Source organism: Mirounga angustirostris, unplaced genomic scaffold (genome assembly GCF_029215605.1).
Source record: "Mirounga angustirostris isolate CCGP_5_RB_7025 unplaced genomic scaffold, mMirAng1.0.hap1 SCAF_5, whole genome shotgun sequence".
Taxonomy (NCBI): Eukaryota; Metazoa; Chordata; class Mammalia; order Carnivora; family Phocidae; genus Mirounga; species Mirounga angustirostris.
In genome coordinates this window covers 89,771,051-89,791,096 of record NW_026991713.1, presented here as the reverse complement: position 1 = coordinate 89,791,096, position 20,046 = coordinate 89,771,051, and the positions used below count along the sequence as shown (strand labels likewise).

The 20,046-nt window shown below is 36.8% G+C and overlaps 1 protein-coding gene across 2 annotated transcripts in view; it reads right to left on the bottom strand.

Annotated features, from left to right (window-relative positions):
• The window catches only part of ARHGDIB (Rho GDP dissociation inhibitor beta), a 261,787-nt gene that overhangs the window by 158,084 nt on the left and 83,657 nt on the right, over positions 1–20,046 (bottom strand). Inside the window, exon 3 of one of the 2 annotated variants that reach the window (XM_064591530.1) lies at positions 1,777–1,833. The exons of the other annotated variant lie outside the window; for it this stretch is intronic. Coding sequence (XP_064447600.1) covers positions 1,777–1,833 — 57 coding nt within the window. The remainder of the gene's footprint in view (positions 1–1,776; positions 1,834–20,046) is intronic. 2 annotated transcript variants of the gene reach the window in all.

The window sequence follows — 20,046 nt, the reverse complement described above, 5'->3', positions numbered from 1 at the left end:
AATTTACAGTTTTAATGCAATTCCAATCAAAATCATGTCATGTTATGATAGAGTTTTAAAAACTGGCCTGCAAGAATAAACTAGAAATACTAGCCAAGGTAATTGTGTAGAAAGTTAAAGAAAGAGGACTTTCTCTGCTGTGTGTCAAAATGTTCCAGAGAGCACACTTATCCAAAGAATGTGGTACTGGTGGTGGATATAAAAGGCAAATCTAGAGTTGCATCCCAGTGTAAATGATCCAATGTATTAAAAAAAAAAAAACAGCTTTGGAAGTAGGGGGGAAAAGTGGGGACTATTTAACAAACAATAGCAGGACAATTTGTCAACTATTTGGAAACACTGTTGGATCTTCAGTCTGCACTTCGCACAAAAATAAGTCCCACATAGTTTAAAAAGTTATAAATTAAATAAACTATAAGATCAACCTGTATTCACATCTTTGTTCAGTTTTTCTTCATAGTACTTATCACTATTTGACATCTATTTGTTTATTGACTCTTCCGTCTTTACTAGACTGTTAGCTCAAAAAAGCCATAGGCTTTTTCTTTCTGTCTGTTGATTTATCTTCAGCACCTGGAATAATCTGACACATAGGAGGCATTTAATAATATTTGTTGACTGAATGAATAAAAGCAATGAAAAGAGGCACAAAAGGGAAGAAATCTCCCTTTTAACCTGAATGTATGTAAGCCTGAAGTCATAACTGAACCAAACGAAATGAAATTTTTTAAAAAAGGGAATAATCTTTGCCCATTTCATTATTCTGAGTAAGGCCAGCTCAGCCTGGGCTCTGTGCCTGGTAATGAAACGATGAATGCATGTTTCTCCCTCCTCCTCTGGATTCAAAGTTGTTGCCCTTTACAAAACCAGGTGGGGTCCCTGAAGCATAAAGAACAAAAACTCAAAAGGATTAATTTGGAATAAAATTTGAAGCTTAAATTAGAACCCATGGATTGTCAGCATTGTTTTGAGGATGATGACTAAATAGGTATCTAGTAAGTACTCTGTTTTGGACTCTTCAAAAAGCCTGATGATTGCTTCATACATCAATATTATGCTGCTTTCGAGACCCACAGACACCAATTTTTGTTGCATCCTTTTTCTTTTTTAAAATAGGCTTTAATCAAACTCATTGGAGAGAAATATAGTTTATTCTTATGTTTTCCCCAAATCAGTATTTGGAAGGTTGATTTTCTTGGAATATTCCCCTCAGCATGCTAGTCTCTTCCACACCAGGTTAGCCTGGGCCACTGTGTCCTCCTTCTTCCACCAGAATGATGCTATATTTCCTGATGCGAGGGCATCGTGTTGTGCCCACTTCCTTCTTGGCTCTGGTTTAACCTGATTTCTTCTCCTATGCATGAAACTCCTGCATGGTTCTAAGCACAAGACAGCCTGAGAACATGTCCAGCTTCTTTTTTTTTTTTTTTTTTTAAGATTTTATTTATTTATTTGAGAGAGAGAGAGAGAGAGAGAAAGAGCACAAGAGGGGGGAGCGGGAGAGGGAGAAGCAGACTCCCCGCTGAGCAGGGAGCCCGATGCGGGACTCGATCCCGGGACTCCAGGATCGTGACCTGAACCGAAGGCAGTCGCTTAACCAACTGAGCCACCCAGGCGCCCCATGTCCAGCTTCTTTAGGAACTTCTTCGTATGATTTGATAAGGCACTCCCCAAACAGCTGGTAGGTGCTTCAAAGTGTTGCAACAGAAAATGTCATTGTCTCTTTTGGGTCATAAACTCTGACTGGAAAGGAGGAGGAAACAAAATCTGACCTACCAAGAGTGGGATCATATTCCCAGATGAACCGTTTGGTCAGGAATCTCACTACAAGAGCTGTGGGAAAAAAAAAGAGCAACATTTCAAACAAATTTGTTAATTTCCTTATAGTTTTTATCCTTGTACAGAAAGAGAAATAGCCCAGACAACTATAGGGCTTTACATTTCTTGGCATATAAACCCAATGCATTTATTTATGTTTGTTCAGGTACTTTTTCAATTCATATGGTGGCCTAAAAACTGGTATAATATTTTAATGGTGCATTAATCAAAAAGTTAGATTTGTTCCTTTAGTTACAGGGTTAAAACAAACAAAAGACATCACAATGTGAAAATGCTTACATATAACATTTTTAGCAAAACAATGAATTTGGATATAAAGTATCACAAAACAGGTGTCTAAAATTTGAATATTGGTAAACAACAACAGTGAGTTGAAAACATGGTGATTTTTAACTGTAATGAAAACATCACTAGCTGGTAATTTGTATTATCAAAAAAAAACAGGTATGTAAGGGGTGCCTGGATGGCTCAGTTGGTTAAGCATCCGACTCCTGATTTCCACGCGGGTCATGATCTCAGGGTTGTGAGATCGAGCCCTGTCTGGGGCTCATGTTCAGTGGGGAGTCTGCTTGAGATTCTCTCCTTCTGCCCTTCCCCCACTCGTGTGCACACACATGCTCTCTCTAAATAAAGATATAAAATCTTTAAAAAAAAAGCCCAGATATTTAAAATTATGGATTTTATTAGTGACTCATTAAAGCTCATCAAAGGTGACACTGATGAAATAGTACAGTCAGAGGTAGGGTCTGGAACCATGTGAAACACTTTACTTGCATGATCTTCTCAACCCTTATTTCATCCCTATGAGGCAGATACTATGATTGTTCCCATTTTTCAAATAAGGAAACTGAGGCTCTGAACGCTCAGCAGATTTCACCAAGCTCACTTAGCTAGTTAATGACCAAGTCAGGACTTGAGCCCAAGCAGTCTGTTTCCAAAGCCTGTGATTTATCCATTGTCCTCAACTTAAATTTAAGGCCGGGCCATCCAGATACGATTTGACTGGAAGCCAGTGACAGAAGGGGAACTGCGTAATGCGTGGGCTCCACTGTCCTTAAAACCAGTGGGACACATGCTCAACATTTTCCCATGGGTGTATTGAAAACAGCGGCTTTTAACCTTCTTAAAAATATTCTTTTGGAAAGGGGTGTCACAGACACTTTGAAAATGGAATGAAAGCTTGGAATTTTCTCCCTGGTAAAATGTATATACAAACATTTTGGCAGATAATTTCAGCAGGCTAATGAGCCCTCTGAAGACCTTCGGCGGTCTTCCTGGGATCCCACCGACCCTCACTAGAGATTCAATGTCCCCATCCAGCTGAATTCCTGAGACCAGACGAAATCCAGGTCTCCTACTCCTCCGCCATCTTGCTCCGCCTCCTAGAGATTCATTGTCTATCATATTCTATAGTTTTAAAATATCTATTATTAGAGTATTTTTATTTTTATGAAAATTCCCTGTATATAGTAGGCTTAAGATACTCCTTGAAGAAATAGAACTAGTTAGTTGGAAGTTGTGATCAGTCTGTCCTCTGTTGCCACTGTAGGATCGACAGAAGTATATCACCCCTACCACAGTGTCTTATGAGACTGTGAGAGATCATGGCGCAAATTGCAATGAGAACCTCATAAAACAGACCGCAAACATATGTGGCTTGGCTGGAGAATGAAGTAGCAATGTTCTTTCTAATTACAGAGTGTGAGTCTGAATTGAAGCCAAATATTTGCAGTGCCTAAAGTAGCAAGGCCACTGACCCTATAATACTTCCCACAGTGAGTGTACTCATGGTTTTATCTACAATTTTCAGAGTCTGTCACTGTTCACTCTCTTGAGAATGCATTTTTTTTTTTTGCATGTAAGAAGCAGTAAGCAGTGGACAGATATTTTCTGTTTTTAAATTAGCATGTTAGTAAACACAATTGCCAACAGTATTCAGAGTTCACCTTTTGTTAGAGTACGTAGTTTTTGTTTTTGAAGATTTTATTTATTTATTTGACAGAGAGAGACACAGCGAGAGAGGGAACACAAGCAGGGGGAGTGGGAGAGGGAGAAGCAGGCTTCCCGCCGAGCAGGGAGCCCGATGTGGGGCTCGATTCCAGGACCCTGGGATCATGACCTGAGCTGAAGGCAGACGCTTAACGACTGAGCCACCCAGGCGCCTCTAGAGTATGTAGTTTTAACTCTAAAAGTTTCACCCTGAAAAATACATTTATCAGGCATCTTTAAGCAGTAAGGTAGTAAAATTAATAAAGGTTCACATAATTGAAGTTTGAACTTCCCCAATTCTAAGACCATTTAAAGTTCAATTATTTTTCAAACAAATCTTTCTAAAATGTATTTGACACTCCATTGTCTTTCAAAACTAGGTATACTGAATAAAACTGAATCTTTTTAAAATGTCCCGATCTTAGTTAACAACCTGGATTAGCGTCCTGTGCAGTTACTCAGTAGTACTTCAAGAAGCCATAGAATGGTTGAGGCAACACGATTCTAGAATGCTAGGGCTTTAAATAGTTTAGCTTTTGAATATACATATTCATACACACATACACATACCTTTGTATGGGGCAGAAGGAGAGGGAGAGGGAGAAGCAGACTCCCGGCTGAGTAGGGAGTCTGACCTGGGGCTCAATCCCAGGACCCCAGCTCCTAAGGAAGCTGTTCTGTGAATATACACAGGATTCTGGTGACCTTTGAGATGTCATGTTTGTTATTGAGAAGTTGTTCTTGTTTACTGCTGGGTTATTGGCTCAGGTTCAGAAAGCCACCTTCCAATGGGGCAATGTTGCTGGGCTTTATCAATGAAATCAATCTAAACACTCCTAGTATTTTTTTAAGAGATGCACATTATTATAGGATGGTTATTTTAACAATAGGATCATACTTTAAAAAAAATCAGTCTATTTTTTTTTAAAGATTTATTTATTTATTTGAGACAGCACGAGCAGAGGGAGAGGGAAACAAGCAGTCTCCCCACTGAGTGGGGAGTCTGATGCAGAGGTCAATCCCAGGACCCTGAGATCATGACCTGAGCCGAAGTCAAGAGTCGGATTTGTAACCGACTGAGTCACCCAGGCGCCCAAAATTCAGTCTATTTCAAATGCAGTAAAAAAACATCAAAACCACATTGAAAAATTGATGTGCTTTATGTTTATTCTTGAAAGACATGCTTTTATCTCTCTCACACACAGATTATTCATGGAAAAGACAAACGCATTGTCAATATTTTTAAGTTTTCAAAAATATTTTAATTTAAAATTAGTAAAGAACGAAAATAACTTTACATCTGTGGAAGTGGTATCTGTTAAAGGCTCTGTTACTTACACTGTGTCTGAGGTGCTTATTGACATTCACCATTTACTGAGGGAACCATAAAACCTTAGTATTATTTACCCACAGATTTGATTATAATTTTATTAGGAAATATAACTTTCGTAGGGGATATATCTTGCCATGTCTCCCCTCCTCTGCCACTACCACTCACATCACATGGTTTCACCTGTCAACGATAATACAGTGCTTCCTCAGTGGGGTCCCTCCTTCAGCTGCACCCCAACAACTCCCTCAAACTATTCTTCACACAGCAGCCAATGTCTCTGTTAAAACTTAAACCACCTCATGCCACATCTTTTCCTCAAATTCTCCCTGACCTCATCTCATTGAATAAATATTTTTCGAGTGTCTATTCTGTATCGGGTTCTGTTTTGGGGTTTGGAATAATCCAACAAACAATTCACAGATCTCTGACCTTACAGAGCTTCTATTCTCCTAGGAGGAGACAGATAAAACATAAAAAGAAGAAATAGAATACATTAGAGGTGATAAGTGCTATGGGATAAAAGAAGTGGAACAAGATAAGGGGATTTGGCATTGGGGGATGAAGGTGTAAGAGTTACTATTTAAGATAGGGTGACCAGGATAACCCTCATTGAAAAGGTGGTGTAAAAAACAGATGAGAGACGATCCCTGGGGGGAACAGTGTTTGAAGGAGAGGGGATAGCCAATGCAAAGGCCCTAAAGCAGGAATGTGTGCTTGATATGGTCAGGAAACAATAAGTAAGCCAGTGTGGCTAAATCAGAATGAGTAATAATGAGTATAGTAGGAGATGAGGTCATTTCCTGCCACTCCCCTAGCCATGAGTTCCATAAATCTACTACTACTTCTACTACTGTTAATATCACCACCACCACCACCACTAATAATAATAATAATAATAATAATAAAAACAACTGAAATGCTATTATTATTATTATTATTTTACTTGATTCTTTAGAATGTATGTTCGTGAGTGCATTACATTTGTTTAATTTATCACTGTCTTCTAGTATCTGGAACAGTGTCTGGCACATAGTAGACTGCAAAATACTTGTGGAATAGATGAAAAGGATACATCAATCCATGTCACAGCTCACTCTTCTTAGCAGTTAAATAATAAGCAGGCATTGAGAGAAGCAGGAGCACAAAACAATGCAAGAGAATTCACAACAGAACCATGCCACATTTCCATAGCTTTTTCTTGAAAGGTTATATAAATATATATTCTGAAATGCCTTCTAACGGGTATTTCATAGTCCTTCTACAAATTATACTTCTGTAGTTTATTTAATTGGTTAATGCAAAATTGATTTAATTTTCTTTTGAATACCTGTCCTCTCCATCCCAACTATCCTGAGCAAAGGTTTTCTTTTGAGGTAAAATGGTGGCATTGGTAACCTTTACTTTCACTAGCAGGCTGATGTAAGACCTTGTTTTTCCTGAAGTTTTGAGGTCTGACATATTTTATTGGTTGCAGGTAAGTTTCTGCCTTCTGAAATATCTTATTTTCTTCCCATTGCCTTGAAAACCTACCCTTCCACTAAATAAGCCAAACATGTCTAAAAGTTAATCTAGAGAAGAACATTTTGCTGAACATATTACCTACTTGAATAATTCTTCATTATATGTGGTTTATTTTTTATATTACTGGAACTGAATTCCATGATTATCTATGAAACCTGGTTTCTAACAAAATGGAAAATTCACTAAGTAGAGTTTAATCCAAGGAAATATTATTCAATGTGACATCAATGTAATAATTCAATAGGGTAATATTTCATTTATAAGCAAATGCTAAAAGGCAACATTTCTACATTAAAATAGTTATGTCATTTTAAAAAAGTAACAAGTCTGGGCTAGTTATTCAAAATAATTTCTGATGCCATTATCAAGATGAGGAAAACATCAAAAGTACCAACTGTAATGATCAAAATAATATTTTAAAATGAAAATTGATTGGATGGAATCTGTACAGCAAATCAACTTTTAGAAAGAAACGAATTTTTCAAGGTAAATGAAAACTAACACACATGATAGTCTTAAAAATTTTTTTAAATATACTCAGGAGAGATTCCGACAGAACTTTCAAATGTTATTAAAACAATTCTTGTGATGCCACTATTTTTCACTTATATAGTTTATGAAATAACATGAAATAACCTGATTAACAATGTTTATAATACAGTTGTTTTATAGAGCCTTCAGCATGTATGACCTCCTAAATATTTGTGATTATTGTTCTTCTCTATAGGTCTCTTAAAGAAGTATCCTTAATGTAATAATCTAGTCCTTTTGTCTGAAGGGAACTCTCCTGACTGATGTGTATTGAATGCTCTAACATTTAAAGCAGGTTCCAATGACCTGTCCTCTTCAAACTTTGGCTTTCTCATCTATCATGTATGGATAGCAATACCACCCTGTGGCTCAGATTCGATTCCCTTGCTTCCCCTGATCCTCATACACCTCTGCCATCTGAATTTCAAGCACTTCCTGTAGCACTGCTGATGCTTACATCAGTCCTCCAGATTGCTTGTGCTACTTAATATCATGCACGTTCATCTCTTCATGCATCTAATCATGTTGTTCCTGCTGCCTTGAAGGTCTTTATCCAACTAATAAAATCCTAATCATCCTTCAAAATCTAGTTCAAATATAACCTCCTTTGTGAAACCCTTCCTTTTCGTTCTGTATCAATTAGCTATTGCTGTTGAACAAATATATCCCCAAACTCAGCAGCATGCAACAACGAGCATTTATTATGGGAAAATTATAATGTGCTTATGGAACTATGGTCAGCTGATTGTTCTGGAAAAAGCCAGCTAACGGTGTTTAAAATGTCCAGTTCAGATTTTTTTGGGATAGGAAAAGAATTTGTTTCAATTAAGAGTAGTTCAAAGAACACTGTTCTCTCTCTCTCTCTCTCTTTTTTTAAAGATTTTATTTATTTAGTTGAGAGAGTGAAAGAGAGAGAGAGAGCATGAGCAGGGGGAGCAGCAGAGGGAGAAGGAGAAGCAGACTCCCTACTGAGCAGGGAGCCCGACGTGGGGCTGGATCCCAGGACACCGGGATCATGACCTGAGCCGAAAGCAGATGCTTAACTGACTGAGCCACCCAGGCACCCCAAAGAACACTGTTCTTCACCTGAATTCCTTTTGAATTCTGCCTGTAATCCTGGTTCACACACCCGGTGAAAACCCTTGATTTAATATATGCTCAAAGATGGTGCTTGTTTTCTCCTACATTCATATCATAATGAAAAGCTATTATGAATATGTATTAAGTGATATGTATCGTTTTCAGTCTGAAACCTGCAGGACCTTCATAAAAAATACATAGTTACTTTTAAGTTGTAAGAACTTATCTCAAAGTGTAGCTTTGAGATAGTCTTTAATGACTTTCCACGGACAGTCTGCTAAGTTTAGAACAATTATGTCGCAAAGAGTTTCAATTATTCTGTGAAAAACAAACAACTATTTTTGTTATGGGGAAAGAAGGCAAATGTGGATAATACTAGCACAATCATAGTCCACGGTGGGTTGTTAGTATACTCACAGCTTGCTATCCAAATTATTTTTCTATTTTTTTTACATTTTTCAATGTTTAATAGGATTCTTAAAGCTTAAAAATTATGTGAAGACATTATAATAAATGTACACAGTATCCTAAATGTGAAACTTCTCTAAATCAGGCTGCAGAGTAGCTCTTTTCCCCTCTTCTCCCCCTTCCCGTCACAGAATTTACAGTGTAATTACTTGGCCTGCAGAGAACAGGAGACAGTGGGGTGTCATCCCAAGCCCACATGGGTGGCCAAATCAACATTAAATGGCTTTCAGTTTGAAGTTTATGAACTATAGGTAAAATGTTGCAATAAATAAAGTATTTGAAAAATAATAAAAAAGAAGGATGAGAGAGTTTCGTACCACTTGGGAACTGTTTTCTCCCTAAACACATCAATTTAAGCAATATCATAAAAATTAGAGTGGGAAAGCATTTAAAAATAAATGCAGTATTATTAGTATTGCTATCCACCTTCATTTAGTGAGTGTGCGCTGTTAGGTCAGGTGCTATGTGCTCTCTTTATATACGCAGTTGATCCTTGAACAACACAGGTTTGAACTGTGTGGGTCCATTTATATGCACACTTTTTCTTTTCTTTTTTTAAGATTTTATTTATTTGACAGAGAGAGAAAGCGAGCACAAGCAAGGGGAGCAGCAGACCAAGGGAGGAGCAGGCTCCCTGCTGAGCACGAAGCCCGATGTGGGGCTCGATCCCAGGACCCTGGGATCATGACCTGAGCCAAAGGCAGACGCTTAACGACTGAGCCACCCAGGCACCCCAATATATGCACACTTTTTTTCAATAAATACAGTACAGTACCATAAATATATTTTCTTTTCCTCACGATTTTCTTTTCTCTAGTTTACTTTATTGTAAGAATACAATATCTAATACATAACATACAAAATATGTGTTAATTGACTATTAATGGTACTGGTAAAGCTTCCGGTCAACAGTAAGCTATTACTTAAGTTTTGGGAGAGTCAAAAGTTAAACATGGATTTTCAACTGCATGGGAGGTTGGTGTCCTTCACCCCTGCATTTTTCAAGGGCCAACTGTACGTCTTTACCCTTCATTGCCCTATAGCACAGAATATATGTATATGTGTATACATATGCCTATGTATATGTATCTGTGTGCATCAGTGAAGAAATTGAAGCTCAGATTATTTACATTTCTTCCTGAAATACATGCCCACCTTTCAGTGCCTCACCCTGACTCATTTAGTGGAATCCCCCCTTTCTATAGGTGAGGAATTTGTCATCAGATAGCTGATGAGTCCTGCTGATATACTCCTCAATGGCTACTAAACTCTTATTTGGAAAAATTTGGGGCTGAAAATTATATGTACTTTACATATAGGGTGCATTTTGAAGAAAATATGTTGTGTAGTCACAAACACTGCTTTCAATGCAAAAGAAAATAATTAAAACCCTGGTACAAAATAAATCCTGAAATGTCTCTAGGAAAAAAGTGACTTTCCAGACATAAGCTCCTGAACATTCATGAGTTTCTTTTATTTTCTCCATGTGGAGCACTAACACTGTTCTTTTCATTCTGTAATCCATGGTGTTTAAAAACATACACAAGACAATGTAGTCATCCTCATGATATGATTTTGCTTCATCATTTTAAAGTCATTGACTGTTTCTCTAAGGTGTCTTTTAGAGTTCATTATTATTATTTTAAATAAAATGCAGGGATCTTAACTTCTTTTGGGCACTCCATAAATACTTTCAGGCTCATTTCTTTTTTTTTTTTTTTTTTAAGATTTTATTTACTTAACAGAGAGAGAGCGAGGGCAGGGGGAGAGGGAGAGGGAGAAGCAGGCTTCCTGCTGAGCAGGGAGCCCGATGTGGGACTCGATCCCAGGACCCTGGGATCATGACCTGAGCCAAAGGCAGATGCTCAATGACTGAGTCACCCAGGCGCCCTCATTTCTTTTTTAAAACTTTGCACCCTTGCAAGTCCAAAAGAGCTAAACCTAGTCAGCATATTAAGTAGGTGATATAGAAATAAATCAAAGAAAGAGGAAAAGAAAGAGGTACTTAGAATGGAATAGACTCATCAATGGAGTTACAATTCATCACATAGCACTTCTTTTTTTTTTCACTCTTCAAAATTTGTTTGGTATTTTAGTTGGTCTGACACTTAGGATAGTTGGTTGCATTGTCTTTTTACATTATATGGCCATGTATACTATATTCTGACATACATGGTACACGAAATAAGATCCTTTAGGACAGTTATGCATAATACATACAATACTGAATTTATACATTGGATCCCAGGACGTCATCACATAGCATTTCCATCTGTGGTTAAGTAGTGAAGCACCACCTCCCCTTTAAAGTCTTCCCTGGCCTTCCCAAGCCATGAATCACTACCTTTCGGCCATCAAATTGTCATGTGTTTCTTCTCTATTGTAAAACATGTACGATTGTCTTGTAAACATGAATTTACATTCCTGTATGTCTTACAGATTCTGAGGTTGTAGATTAAGCCTTGTTCATCTTTATCTCCAGTGGCTGGCACACTACCCGATACATGACATGTGCTCAGTAAATATTTGAGAAATAAATGAGAAAGCAATAAAAAACTAGATAAATTACTTGGCTCCCATATTACCAGCGTACTCAGGTCTATACTCCAGGGTGTCTTTATTATTTAAAAACATGTTCTTTAAAGTAACTTCCATTGAATATATATTACCACTTCTCAGGTTCAGTGCCTCGTTCAGATGTCCATTGCAAACCTGACGGACTGAAAAGGCAGGATCCACCATGCCTCTTCTCCTCAGCCAGAGAAGAACCATGATCCCCCATCTCATACTAATAGCAGCCTTAGGTTTAACTCCAACACTGCAGTGGTAAAAAGCTTCACAGAAGTAAAAATAAGCGAACTTACAAAAATAGAGGGAATTGTACTATTTGTGGAGATAGTTTATTGATGAATAAATTAAATTTGTGGAGACTCCATTTATTAATGATATTAGTTGTTGGATTAAAAGTGTATATACTCTTAAAAAGTATCTTTAGGGAGGTTTTAGTTATGTTTTAACTAAAAACATGAATGGGAATTCTGGAACGCTAAATATCAGAAGGGGAGTTTGTACTGAATCCTGGCTACAAGCTTATTTATTTCTCAAAACATGCTTAAAGGTAGGAATTAATGCTTCTATTTTACATGTAAGAAACCTGAACTGAAAAGTAAATAAACTTGTGTATTTTACAAAGCAGTGAAGTGACAGACTGAGATTAAACCCAGGTTTGTTTACTTTAAACCTTCAATACACACCACTGTATTTTAATATTTCTATGGATATGATATAATTCTGAATGGTTGACATTGTTTTCCAGATGAGCATGCTTCTTACGGAGAGGCATGCTTTGAAAAAGCACATTTTTTTGTTCATCACTAGATTTTTTCATCCTTAGTGGAGGGAATATCCATGACCAGAAACCATGGCAACACAGAAAGAGAATATGAATTTCAAAAAGGAAACTCTTATATAAATATGATTTTTGTTTTTCTCTTGAGCAGATCCTTAAGGATGCAGCAAAGGAGGAAAAGAAGTGTTTAATGATACAGACGTAAAGTAGAATGTGATAAGCAACTGTTTACTTAGTGGTTTCCTCAGACACTAGCAAGTTCATTCTTTCAACAACAAAAAAACAGAAAGTCAGGAACCATTTTAGGCAATGAAGGAAACAGCGAAGAAAATAAGATACAGTTTCTATTCTCGAGGAGATGAGAGTCTGTGGCTTTACGTGTTTCAGGAAAAATAAAAAGATCCACTGGTAGAATATTATCTAATTTAAGTCCTGTTATGATGTCTGGGTAAAAGAAGGAAAGCCAGATGGAGATGAGTCCAACCAACTTTAGTGCCTCAGAGAAAAAGAAAAAAAAAACAAAACCAAACTTGTGTTTTCTGGAAGAGAGAATGTAACAGACAAAATCCATGTAGTATGTATAAAGCATCAAGCTTATAACTGCTTCTTTTCCATCTTAGAGACAGTAAACCAGAAGGTTTACCTAAAATATAAGAGGAAGTTCAGTTTCACCTTCTTCCCTTTATCACCTAGACTTCTATCATCCTCCTGTTAAATCAAGACTCCAAAAAAAAAAAAAAAAAAAAAAAAAGACTCCAATCTCCCTATTCCCCCACCTCCTGAGTCCAATACTTCTGGTCCTTCATACCTTATTCCTGGGTCTTTCCTTCAACCACCAACCCTCAAATTCATGTTCTTCTTTTTAGCAGTCTTCTCCTTTCTTGATTACTATAGCCTCCTCTAAGAAACATGGGAATTGTGCCTAAAATCAAAGTCAACTACGGAGATCTCAGCACTGAGCCTTGGTCTAGTAGGGTCATGTCACGTGGGGACCAGGACAGCTCTTTGAAGTTTTGGCTTAACAACTGTCAGTGATAGCTGAGACCAAGAATGTACAGTTTGGAATCTCAGGACCCATAGCGGGAAGGAGCTAAAAGCCCTTTCTGAACTATGGAGCTGGACTAAAAAGGAAATGTCAAAAAACTCCAGCAAACTGTGTGATTTAAAATGTCAGATCTTAAGGAGAGGGGCTCAGAGCAAAGACAGGTATACGGAATTCAGTATTTCAAAAATACTGGTATCTAAATTTAATAATTTTCAAGTGTCTTATTCATTTGTCTCTCTCATTAATTCTTTCACTTCTCCCTACTCCCCTATGAGTTCTACACACATCCATTTAATCAATAAATATTTATTGAGCACTGTGCTAGGCACCAAAGAAAACAAGACTGAAAAGATTCCCTAAGCAAGATATTAGAAATGACTTCATATTAGAGCTAAATTTTGAGCTGGGTCTTGGATGAGTTGAAGCTTGCAAATTTAGAAGAGCATTTCAAGCAAAGAGGAATGTCCAAAGACCTAGACATGGAAGAGCCTGGTTTAGTTAGGAAACACATGTGGTTCAGGGTAGGTTAAGGGGTGTGAGGTTGGAGCTAGGTGGAGGGTAGGTTGTGAGGTTCTTCAGAAACTGGACTAGGAAGGTGCCCATATTTCACCTTGAAGAGCTTGGATTTTACTCTGAAGCCTATGAACAAACAGTGACCTGAGTAAGGGGATGGCTCAATATGAACTGGTTACCTATAGAAATTGTTCATTGATTAGCTGTAGAGAGTGAGGCAGAGAAATCAGTCCATATGGAATAAAAGTCTGGGGTAGCATTATTATTTGAGGCAGAATATAATGAGGAAATGATACAAGAGCAAGTGAGGGGGAAAAAAAGCAAGTGAGGTTAGGCTTGAACATGTTGCACATGAGACATTAATGAGAACATCCAGATAGAGAAGTTCCTTCCATCCACCCATCCATCCTCTATCCTTCCATTCATCTACTCATTTAACACACATTCAAAATATATTCTTCCCAGACACTGCTTGACTCTATCACATAGGCCGCTGACATCCTCCTCCTGAAGCTGGAGGAAGTGATCTTTGCCACAGTGACACTTTGGTAGTGACTAGTAAATGCAATGGGCATGGATAAGATGTCCCACATAGGTAGTTTAAAGTAGGAAAAGATGAACACAAACCCTATATTCAGCCTTATCTCATGGTGATCTTTTTTGCTTCCTATGTTGTCCCCCACCTCAACTCCTCAAAATTTCTAGCTAAACTACAAAAATTAACAGATCAAGCCAAGGGACAAAAATTTGCTCATAAAGCCGTAGTTTCTGAAGCAGTCCATCTTCCACTCCCACCTCCCCGCCGCCCCTTGCTCTACTCCCTATGAAGGTCAAAATAATTTGACATAAAAAACACTTAAGCCATATAAAAACATAGAAATGGAGTAATTTAATGGAAATCTAAAGTTAATGCAATATAAAAGTGAGTATTTTGTAATGCCACAAGTTAAAATGAGAAGTAAATTAGTTCCAGATGGGTGTCTAGGGGTTGCTTTAAATTATTAGGTTTAAGCCTGAAAATTTTGACTTGTACTGCATTCTGACAAAAATATCACTCTGAGAGAGAGTTACAGAATAAATGTCAGTTCTCTTCACAAGGAATGTCTTGAGGATAAATGGTATAATCTTCAAGAAGTGTGAGGCAAACACTCTCTGAAAACCTATCCTGGGAGTCTAGCTTCAGTGCATTCCAAGTCCTAAGAATTAGTAAGGTAAGGGTTAATTTGATATGATAACTGGGTTTTAGGATGACAAATGAGAATGGGAAAATGGCAGAACCATGACTTGTCATTCCTAACATGTTTGATAGGGAGCAGAGGTTAGGGGATGCTTATAAAGAACATAAAATCAAAAAGGTTTTGTTTTAAATTTAAAAATGAACTTGTATGACTGAATAACAATAAATTCTTCCTGAATTTAAACTTAAAGTAGAAATAAGAGGAATTCAACTTGGGATATGGTAATCAACTGATTTGGCTTTGTCTTTTTGTTTGTATAAAGGTTAATAAACCTAAAGCTATAGATTCCGTGCCCAAGAATTCAAGCCAGTTTTATATAAGTTGAAAATTATTATTCATTTTAACTATAAGTGATGCTTAAGAATTAAATTACTGGGGCACCTGGGTGGCTCAGTCGGTTAAGCGTCTGCCTTCAGCTCAGGTCATGATTCTGAGTTCCTGGGATCAAGCCCCACATTGGGCTCTTTGCTCAGTGGGGAGCCTGCTTCTCCCTCTGCCTGCCACTCCCCCTGCTTGTGCGCTCACTCTCTCTGTCAAATAAATAAGTAAAATCTTAAAAAAAAAAAAAAAAAAGAATTAAATTACTAAGGGCACCTAGATGGCTTGGTGGGTTAAGCATCCAACTCTTGATTTCAGCTCAGGTCATGATCTCGGGGTCAGGGGATCGAACGCCATTGGGCTCTGCACTGGGTGTGGAGCCTGTTTAAGATTCTCTCTCTCACCCTCTGCTCCTCCCTCTCTCTCCCCTACCTTGCTTGCACGCTTTCTCTCTAAAAAAAATAACAAATTGCTCTATTTTTTAAACCAGAGTTTTTAACTTAATAGTTTGTAATTTATTATGTTTTTTATTAAAAATAACATTTTGTACCAAGACATTATATTTAAACAGAATTATCTGCACTGTATTGTGTATTTTTCTAAATTTTCAAGGAATTTGAATATAAAATTTGTATTTTTTAACTTTTACATTTTTTCTGAAAGAGGAAATACATGTAGTGTTAATGTCTGAATTTTTCCTATGCTTATTTTGTTTGAGCATGTGAGAAACTGGCAACTGAAAACATTTGGACTTTGTTGGGACATAAAAGTGATTCAGAGTCATTAAGTATCCCAGAGAAGCAGAGGAATATCTCATATAATCCCCTTCTTTTATAAAGAACCAGGGAGTTTACCAGTTACTCTCCTCCTATATGCCCTCTGCCCCAGACTTGAGTTTGCTTCCTGCCTATATGGGCATGTATAGATTTAATAGGCTGTGGCTATGACTCTAGCCCAGAGGGGTTACCCCTAGCAATAGGGTGTCTCCATTTGCAGCCCTAACACCAATCCTACTGCTATCTTTATAGCCTCATTAAACAAAACCAAAAAAAAATGGAACTTAAAAAGTCACAGTGTGTATGGAGAACTAGAGAGGAATTGTGAGAGATTGGGCTGGAAAATTACCCACGTTCTGAAAAGTTGATAAGCCAAACTAAGAAATTTCAAATTATGCTTACAATGATGGGAAGCCATTAAATTATTATAAACACAAAGATGCCCTGATCAACTTTTTGTTTTATCAAGGACACTGCTGTTCCAGTACCAACATGAACAAGGGGGATGCAGGCAAGGCTGGATAGAGACAGGAGAACCAAAAAGGGAGCAGTTCCAGTACTAAGAGAGAAAAAAAAAGCGTGAAACCAGATGGCTCCTCCTTCACTCCTACCCACTAGTCAATGTGTCAAGTCATCATTGGGATTATACAGTAGGTAGCCTTTTCAGTCTGACTTCTTTCACTTAGCAACAGGCATTTAAGTTTTTTCTATTTCATGTCCTGGCTCAAGAACTTATTTCTGTTTCTTGCTGAGTAATCCGTTGTATACCACAGTTTGTTTATCTGGTCAGCAACAGAAGAACATCTTAGATGCTTCCAATTTTTGGCAATTATGTTTTGGCTGTAACCATTCATACGAGGGCATTGATGTAGACATAAGTTATCAGATAGTTGGATAAATATGTAGGAGCACAATTGCTGGATTATGATAAGATTATATTTAACTTTATAAGAAACCGCAAAACTGTTTTCAAAGTGGCTGTACCATTCTGCATTTCCACTAATAATGAATGAGAATTTCTGTTGCTCTCTATTTTTGAAAGCATTTAATATTGTCCACTTTGTTTTGATTTTTTAAAAATTTTTGCCAAATAGGTATGCATTATTATCTCTTTGTTGATTTGTTTGTATTGTTTGTTGCAATTCTCTAATGATACATGACATTGATAATCTTGTCATTTGATTTTTTTGCCATCCATATATCTTCTTTAGTAAGGTGTCTGTTCAGATCTTTGGCCCATTTTTAAAAAACAGATCAGTTATTTTTTAGATCAGTTTTAGATGTTCTGCCTATTTATCCCTCCTCCCTCATAAATCCTGGCAATCATTAATCTTTTTCTTGTCTCTGTAGTTTTGCCTTTTTCCAGAATGTTATATAGTTGGAATCATAGAATATGTAGCCTTCTCAGGTGGTGTTTTTCACTTAGTAATACGCATTTACGGTTTTACCGTGTCTTTTCACGGCTTTATATAGCATTTCTTTTTTGTACTGAATACTATTCCATTGTCTGGATGTAGCACAGTTTATTTATCCATTCAGTTATTTAAGGACATGTTGGTTGCTCCCAAATTTTGGGAATTTTGAGTAAAGTGGCTATAAACATTCATGTGCAGGTTTTTGTATAGACATAGGTTTTTAACTCACCTGGGGAAATACGAAGGAATGTGACTGCTGGATTGTATTGTAAGAGTATGTTTAGTTTTGTAAGAAACCATCAAACTATCTTCTAAAGTAGCTGTATCATTTTGCATTCCCACCAATAGTGAATGAGAGTTCCTGTTGCTCCACATCCACATCAGCATTTGGTGTTGTCAGTGTTTTGATTTTGTCTATTCTAATAGTGTGTAATGGTATCTCATTGTTGTTTGCATTTTCAATTCTGTAATGACAGATGATGTACAACATCTTATTATATACTCATTTGGCATCTGTATATCTTCTTTGGTGAGGTATCTATTCAGAGTATTCATTTTTTATAACTGGGTTATTTTTCTTATTTTTGAGTTTTAAAAGTTCTTTGTATATTCTGGATAATTGTTCTTTATCAAAACATCTTTTGCAAATATTTTCTTCCAGTCTGTGGCTTGTCTTTTTGTTCTCTTGACAGTGTGTTTCTCAGAGCAGAAGTTTTTAATTTTGAAGAAGTTTGGCTTATCAGTTATATCTTTTATGGATCATGTCCTTGGTGGTATATCTAAAAAGTCACTGTTATCCTAGATCACCTAATTTTTCTCTTGCATTATCTTCTATAAATTTTATAGTTTCGTATTTTTTATTGAGGTCTATGATCCGTTTTGACTTAATTTTTGTGAAGAGTATAGGGTCTGTGTTAAGATTCATTTTTTTGCATGTGGATATCTGGTTGTTCTAGCACCATTTGTCGAAAAGACTATCCTTGCCTTTGTTCCTTTGTCAAAGATACTTGACATTATTTATGTGGGTCTATTTCTGGTCTCTCTAGTCTGCTCCATAGATCTATGTGTCTGTTCTTTTGCCAATACCACATGGTCTTGATTACTGTGGCTTATAGAACATCTTGGGAAGTCAGGTACTGTCAGTCTTCCAACTTTGTTCCTCTCTTTCTATATTGTGTTGGCCCTTCCAGGGCTTTTGCCTCTCCATGTAGACTTCAGGATCAGTTTTTCTATATCCACAGGTTGAAAATGAGTGGCGAACCAGGGGTCATCCTATCCTTGTTCCTGATCTTAGTGGAGAAATTTCTAGTTTCTCACTATTAACTATAACATCAGCTGTAGGTTTTTCAGCTGTTCTTTATCAAATTGAGAAAGTTCCTCTCTAGTCCTAGTTTGCTAAGAGTTTTCATCATAAATGGGTGTTGAATTTTGTCAAATGCCTTTTTTATGTATCTGTTATTATGACCACGTCATTTTTCTTCTCTTGCCTGTTTATGTGATAGGATGAATACATTTAACTGATTTTTGAAAGTTGAACTACCTTGCATACTTGGGCTAAACTCCACTTGGTTGTGGTATATAATTTTTTTGTAGACAACACCTCGTTGTTTTGGTTTTATTATCCACTCTGACAATCTCTTTCAGTTGGAGTATGGAGTATGGAGATCATTCACATTTAGAGTGACTATTTAAATAGCTGAATTAATATCTACCATGTTACTAATCATTTTCTATCTGTTACAATTATTGTTTCTTTTTTCTTCTTCCCTCTTTCTCTGGCTTCTCTGGGTTTCACTGAGCAGTTTATATAATTCCATTTTTGCTCCTCTGTTAGCATATCAATTACTTCTTTTTAAGAAAATTTTAGTGTTTTTTTATAATTTGCAATATAAACTTACAACCAAGTCCACTTTAAAATAATACTATACTGCTTCACGGGTAATGTGAGTTACTTTATATTAGGATATTCCCAATACCTCTCTTTCATCTCTTATAACATCACTGTCACTCATTTCACTTATCCATATGGTATAAATACCAATACATTGTTACCATTATTTCTTTGAATAATAGTTATCTATTAGGTCAATTAAGAATAAGAAACATACAAGTTTTTATTTTGCCTTCATTTATTTTTTCTGCAATACTTTTCCTTTTTTTATGTAAATCTGAGTTTTTGATCTATATCCTTTTCTTCTTCAGGAAGAACTTCTTTGAACATTTCTTAGGTAGGGCAGCTCAGCTAGTAATGAATTCTGTTAGTTTTTGTTTGAGACAATCTTCACTTCTTCACTTCTGAAGGATAATTTCTATTTCTATATCCTTTCCAATATAAAATTCTAGGTTGGTGGTTTTTTTTTTTTCTTTCAACATTTTAAATATTTCACTACACTCTCCTCTCACTTGGTTTCTGATGAGAAGTCAACTGTATATTCTTATACTTACTCCTCTACAGGTAAGATGACCCCACCCCATTCCAGTTTCTTTCAAGATATTCTCTTTGGTTTTTTTAAGATTGAGTATGATATGCCTATGTCTGCATTTTTTTTTTTGGTATTCACCGTGCTTGATGTTCTCTGAGATTTTCGAAATTATAGTTTTGGTGTCTGTTACTAGTTTTGGAATATTCTT